Source organism: Leiobunum rupestre, chromosome 5, assembly GCF_980474605.1.
Source record: "Leiobunum rupestre chromosome 5, qqLeiRupe1.1.hap1, whole genome shotgun sequence".
Classification (NCBI taxonomy): domain Eukaryota; kingdom Metazoa; phylum Arthropoda; class Arachnida; order Opiliones; family Sclerosomatidae; genus Leiobunum; species Leiobunum rupestre.
The window spans coordinates 71,767,849-71,774,374 of NC_143388.1; the positions used below are offsets into that span (position 1 = coordinate 71,767,849).

Genomic DNA, 6,526 nt, shown 5'->3' on the forward strand with positions numbered 1-6,526 from the left:
GCCTTGGGGCAACCGATTTCCCCGAGTTCGATCACCTCTTGGGGGATGAGTTTCCTGAGGACGTGGCATTTTTCCTATCCCTTGCAGTAAACGAATTCGGAGTCCTCGGTTAAGGCCTTGAGCCGATGTTGTAGCTCGATGTAAGGGGTATCGCCGTGGTTCCAGAGGTAACCGTTGATATGGGTAAAGACCCATTGATTTTGCCGGGCTACGTGGTGAGAAAGACCGCTACCGTGGTACGGAGGTTTAACGAATAAACTTTTAACTAGGGGAAACTCCCCGACGAACGCGACGGCAACTTCTTTAACGACCGGTTCGTATTCCGCGCCGAGTAAGAATTCAAAATCGACAACTACCAGCGGTCTTTCCATGATGTTTCTGTTGGCTGATACCCCCTCTGACTCAAGGTAAGTTAAATCCGCTTCTTAAATAGGGTCTCCACGCGTTTGTCATTACTCCATTGGTTCCTCGTGAACCTATCAGCGAAGGAGGTCAAACTCCGCCCCCTATAGCGATGTTCCAGATAGAGCACGCAGTATTGTCCACAAACTTTGTTTCCCACGGCCTGTAGACGACGTCTATTGTAGAGTATTTTCGAGGAATTTTTTCTCAGGAACTTTTTTATCGTGGGGAGGGTCACCGGACGACCCGCCGAGTCAAAGTACCCGGCCCTCCTGAAAGCGTCTAGGTAAATAGCTACCCAATGAGTCCCGGGCCCGTCGTGAGGATCGAGGTTAACGACCAGGGAGGCGGGGAAGGAAGGGATATATTCGGGGAGTCTATCGGAAGCAAAGGCACCTTGATACCCGGGTAAATGCCCGAGGATCTCGTTTATTTCTAATGTATTCATTTTAATAATCAATCACCACGTTGCGGTCTTTGTCTATTTGCATTAAACTATGGAATTCCCCGTAAATAACGACCGAAACCGATTCAGTGAGCGGGGTTTCGAATCCCAACTCGATACGTAACTGTCCTCGTCTTACGGGGTTCCAATGAGAGTTGTCACTTGCGGAAAGATCAGGCGTGATATCAAAGGCATATAGAGTATAACCCCTCGGATATTCTGAGTGCGATATACTATTCCCATCATCTTTAAAATGTATATTAGTCCCCGTAAACAAGGTGTAATATTCACGGGCAAATTGATTCTGGGAAAACTTGGGCTGGAGAGGTTTGCTCGGAACCGCGTCCGAATCAACGTAGCGAGATAAGAAATTTAACCCGAATGATTGAAAGTTATAAGGATTTTTATGAAAATCGCCCGCGCAAGCCGTATGCGAGACTAGGCCGATTATAACGCGTTGAGGAAGCGGTCCCAGCCACACATTGTCGAGACTCGTATTTGAAACGCCGGTGAGCAGTACGTGGCTTTTCACTTCGGTTCGGGTAAAGGGGTACTTCGCGGTGGCGCCTAAGAGAGCGATTTCGTGAGCCAGAATGATTTGAGGACTTATCTTGCATTTCCGTATTTCCAAAGTAGCGTCCGTTATAGCGATCTTAAAATTTCCCACGTTTAAGGAGGGGTCTTCCATAAGGACATAGGCCGTTTTACTCCTAGAAAGTCGAACTTTAATTTCCACCCCGCTTAGAAGGTATTTCGGAATGTTGAAAAGGTCGGCGTATATTGCCCCTACTAAGGAAATTTCCTTTGAATCCTTAATAGCTGCTTGACGAATCTTGCTCCCCGAGTTGGTAATTATATCGTCAAATTTCCGGCAGCGTCTTTGGCGTAGAGACACGAAGTCAGGTGAGAAGTTTTAGCCTCGCCGGAATAGTTCAAGAGCGATTCTAAATAGGCTCGGTATGAATATCGACTTGCCGAGGGCGTGATTAAATTGTCGTTCAAGTAAATTTCAATTTGATCGAAGAGACTATGCATTAGGTTATTACAAGTTGATAATTTAACGTCGGGGTCTAAATTAGCCCCATTCTCCCGCGTTACTTTACATTTAACGTGAAGGAGACTCATCGCGAGATCAGTATACTCCGGGCTTTTAGGGATACAAAATTCAATTTGGGAATCATCTCGTAGCGTAGAGATCGGTCGATAGAAAGTTGGAGTCGCGCTTTCGACGCTAGTTTGCACGGGGGTGACCGAGAACAGGTCCAATTCCGATTTCAAGGCTTCAACTTTGTACATTTTGGTTCTTTTAGTTGAGGGAAAAAATGTCACGAACGTGTTTCGTGGACTTCCGATTCTGCGTTTAACGGTCCTTTTTCTAGTTTTCCTCCTGCTCGTTGTTTTCTTCTTCTTGCTTCTCGTTTTAGTTCTCCTACGCTTTTTCCGCCCCGAACCGCTTTGTCCGGTTATCCCTTCTAGAGCTTCACCGAAACGTTTCCTCGCCGAAGATTTTATATTCTCACCTGCCACGGCGTCATTGAGAATTTTACTGCCGACCCCCAACGCTTGTTTTCCTATATACTTCGCCCATCTAACTAAAAGAGGGGAGGCCCAGCGGAAGAGCCCCGAGAACAGACTTCCGAGACCGTACCCTTTCTGATAAGCCGCTCCTTTGTAGAAATTAGACCCCCCCAGTTTGCGCTTGATTAAGATAATAATTTCTATAGGGACAGGACCCCCGCACGTCGAGGACATCCGGTTTAGGCATCTTGTTTCCGTAGATGTAGTTTAACCGTCAGAGACCCGAAGGCAAATGGCGCCGGTTTCCCCTGAGGGTTCATTATATGTACTTGGATCGTGTCGAAATAGCGTTTGGAGACTCGCACGTAATGAGGCACGTCATATATTTTCCCGACGTTATCCCCGGACGAGCCGTCTACGGGGACAATCCTAACGAGAGGAACGAGAGTGTCACCCACCATTTGATCTTCGACGATATTAGTATAAACGTAAAGTTGAGGGGGGATTTGAAAGCCTATAAGGGCCGGCCTAGCGCCCCGGTAACCCCTTTCCAAAGATTGAATCCCGGGATCGAAGCCCAATGTCATGGCTAGACCAAAATGAAATTGCACTAGTACGTTATGACGAAAGGGGCTTATTCGAACTCGGCGAGTGATCTCGTTATATTGAAGAGACGTCTTCATATCTTTAATAATTTCGTTTATTATCTTAATTAAATGTTCGATGGAAGAATATTATCCTATGGGTACCCTATAAACGTGGGAGGTCCCTCTGGGTCTTCTAGGCTGAGCCGCGCATTCGGCGATCTGAGCTTCACCCGTAAGAGTTTCACCGTTTTTGGCGACATCGAAAATCTGCTCCGTTTTTTTCCCTTTCGGATTTTTTTTCCCAAAGTAGGTTGATCGGCTTGAGGCGGCTCTAGGTTTTTTTCGATGCTAGTCTCCGGTTCATTTTGCTTGACTTCGATTGGAGACGGGTTACATTCGACAGGAGGGATTTCGTCGACAACCATGAAAACGATAGTGTTTTGTCCCTCGAGGACGTTGAAGAACGCGCTAGTGTAATTTATCTCAGCTAGTCCACACTCCCAAGACCCCCCCAATTCGACGGGTTTCGGTAACGCTGAGGTATAGGAGGCCATCGTATTGTCGGCGTAAACCCGCATGCTAGCGTTTGAAGGTAATGTCAGATACATCTTTTTTCTTCACCCACGAGTTCGCGTTCGACGGATATCCTACGAAACTGACAAAGTATTCGACCTGATTTTTGCGTTTCCGAGACTTGAGAATTTTATCGATCTTGTATAGTCGAGGTTTAGCGACTAATTGCAGTTCTTCCTGATAGTAACGTCCCTTTATTGCCTCCCCCGTTAAATCTTCGATCGTGTAAAGGGGCGGGTCTAAATTTACGAGGCGGGTGATTTTAAAGACTTCCTTTGACCAAGTACCGGGGTAGGCTTTATCAAATACCCCCCTGTATTTGCTGATACGACAAAAGTCACCGACTTTAAGTTTAGGTTGACGCCGGCTTTTCACGGTGATTTCCTTGTAAATTGTTTTAAATACTTTCAGAATATTATCCGGTTTGTAGCTATGAATTAAATCAGGGAGGACGTCCAAGTATCGATAAGTGTTATTAGCGGTAAATATTTATACATTTTAGCCTTTAGCGTACGATTTAGTCGCTCGACCATACACGCTTTGATTGTATCGTTTTCGCTAGTAAAGAATTTAACTTTTTTACTTTTAAGGAAATCCTGATATTTTTCCCCCGTGAACTCCCCCCCTTTATCGGTTTGAACTTTAAGAGGCGTGAGATCCTCGAATATTTTCTCGGTCGCGGCGATTACGTCTTCGGCTTTCTTACTTTTTAGAGGGACTGCCCACGCGCGTCGCGAGAATGTATCGATACATACTAGTAGGTAATTAAAGCCGGAATTGTGTTCGGAAATGTCTCTCATGTCCGCTAAGTCCATTTGAAACTGGTCGCCAATATTAGTTACAAAAACCTTGCTCCTTTTAAATTTCCGATAGGCGGTCTTATGTAACGTGTACGATTCTTGCTTCGTTAACCATTTTTCTACCGTTTCCCGGGGAATACCTCTGTCTTTCACGGCCTGATAAAGTTTTTCCAATCCGTCGAAACTCGCGGGATGTTTTGGATCGTAATAAATTTTTTTCAAGACTGCCTCGGGGTTAGAAACTCTTCCCATATTGGTTGTTCCGTTTTCCTTTTTTTCGCGCCTCTATTGATAACCCCTTTCGATAAGTCCCGGGGTTTAAATTGGAGCGGAGTCCGAACGACTGATGCTTTTCTAGGTTTCGCCGAAAATGTAATTTTTTTCTTCTTCACTCGCGGGATGGTTTTCTTGAATGATACCGTAGGCGTGAACAAGGCGTCGAACTCGTTCCAACCGGTGGGGGGAGGCGTTCGTTTTCTATTTATAGCCCCAACGGCGTAACTTACGAGCGTAGCGATATCTGACCCGGGCACGCGCGTTTGATCTATAAACAACTCGCCTTCACTCGACCACGAAACTTTATCGCCTAAGCTAATCAATCGGCTAATTAAGTCCTTCGCACTCGCCCTAAACTGAATCGGTACGACATTTAAGAAGGCCGTGTCCTGCCCGGTTTCTTTTCTATTTTTTGGCTTCGTCGCTATATCCTTAATGTTTTGATATCGGTGGAACATCTGCTCGAATAATTTAACTTTATCCCTAATGTCTAGATTGGAATTGAGTACGTCGGTCATGCTATTTAATTCATCCACGGAGGACCCTAACGGATGTGGAAACGAAAATTGAGGGGTATCTTGATAGGGGATGAGAACATTTTTATTATTATTATTATTATTTCCTAACGAGTCGAGGGGGACTAAGGCTAACTTTTGAGCGTACATTTTTTATTTCCTTAAGAACGACCTAAAATCCCACTGAGGGCTGAAATAACGGTGGGGATGAGAATACTTAGAATCCCGTGACATTTTTGAACTAAAATTAATTTCTTGTTACGCCAGGCTACTTTTTTAGAGGCTACCTGTCTAATGAATTTCTTTTGTTTAGCTAGTTTTCGTTTCTGACAAGGGTTTAACTTTAAATTCCCTTTCAAAGTATTATCGCAGCATTCAGCAATAGCATCAATTAAGGGTTTTTTAGCGTGATGGAGAATAGCGCGTCGTTGTTTAAAATTTGATCTACCTAGGGCCGAGAGAAAATCTTTGTGTCCGGCAACCAGGGCCGGCATTTTCGAACTGGTTAGGGACTTCTTCCTCTCCGCTGACTTTATACTCCCTACTTTTTTTTCTTAGGGATATAGACCATTTCGGTTTCGTCGGGGAAAATATCCGTTCTTAAACGGAAGTCATCGGGGCACTCCTGCCTATTGTCGATAAGAATATAGCCGTGAGGGCGTTTGGTCGCGTCGAGATAGGCCTCGATAGCGAACCGGTAATTGGCGCCTCTAAGTGGACGGAATAATATAGCGGGTTGAAGTTGGTCACGAGGGTTCTTGAACAAAACAATGTAATTCGCGTTCAGCGAAATTTCGCGCGCATCCTTTGTTTTTGGGAAAATGTTCTGGGTTATAAATACGAAGCTTATATTACGGTGGTGAACGCCTTTCGTGAAGAAAGCTCCGATTTGACCATTGTTCTCGTTCATTAAATCGTCGGCGATGAGGAGAATGTGTTCGCCTTTTTCACCGGGGTAATCATCGAGATTGGGGACTCCTTCTCGGAACACTACGGAGTCTTTTAAAGTGTCATAAAGTGTTTGTCGCTCGCTATAATGCCAAAATATTTTTGTCGGCGGGCGGGGAAATAATTTAATCTTTATTTTTTATAATTCGCGCCATCAAAACAGACTTCCCGCTACCGCTCGGCCCGCTCAGAAGAGCGGAGAAAGGACCATACAGTGGTAACATGCTTTTATTAAATGAGGTCTCTAAGTTAAACTACATCGATATTTAAGAAACAAACCGTTCGGGTAAAAATAAAAATGAGTTTAGCGGTGTTCTTTACTTAATACTGATGCTGCCATTTTAAGTGGGACTTATCGTCTAATATGAGTTACATTATAGGTTAATAGTTTTAAAGCAATAACGACTTGATATGTTTTTTCATTCTGAACTAGTCATTTTTTTAAAAATATTATTCTTTATA

General features: G+C 44.5%; 1 protein-coding gene across 1 annotated transcript; it reads right to left on the reverse strand.

Moving 5' to 3' along the window:
* Positions 1–851: 851 nt before the first annotated feature.
* Positions 852–1,535, reverse strand: LOC149945810 (uncharacterized protein F54H12.2-like). The gene has a single exon (XM_090176716.1). It carries the CDS (start codon positions 1,533–1,535, stop codon positions 852–854), a length of 684 nt encoding a protein of 227 aa, XP_090032842.1.
* Between the last annotated feature and the right edge of the window lie 4,991 nt (positions 1,536–6,526).

Coding starts and splice junctions, on each gene's coding strand:
- LOC149945810 (XM_090176716.1), bottom strand. CDS start 1,535: ATGGAAGACCCCTCCTTAAACGTGGGAAATTTTAAGATCGCTATAACG.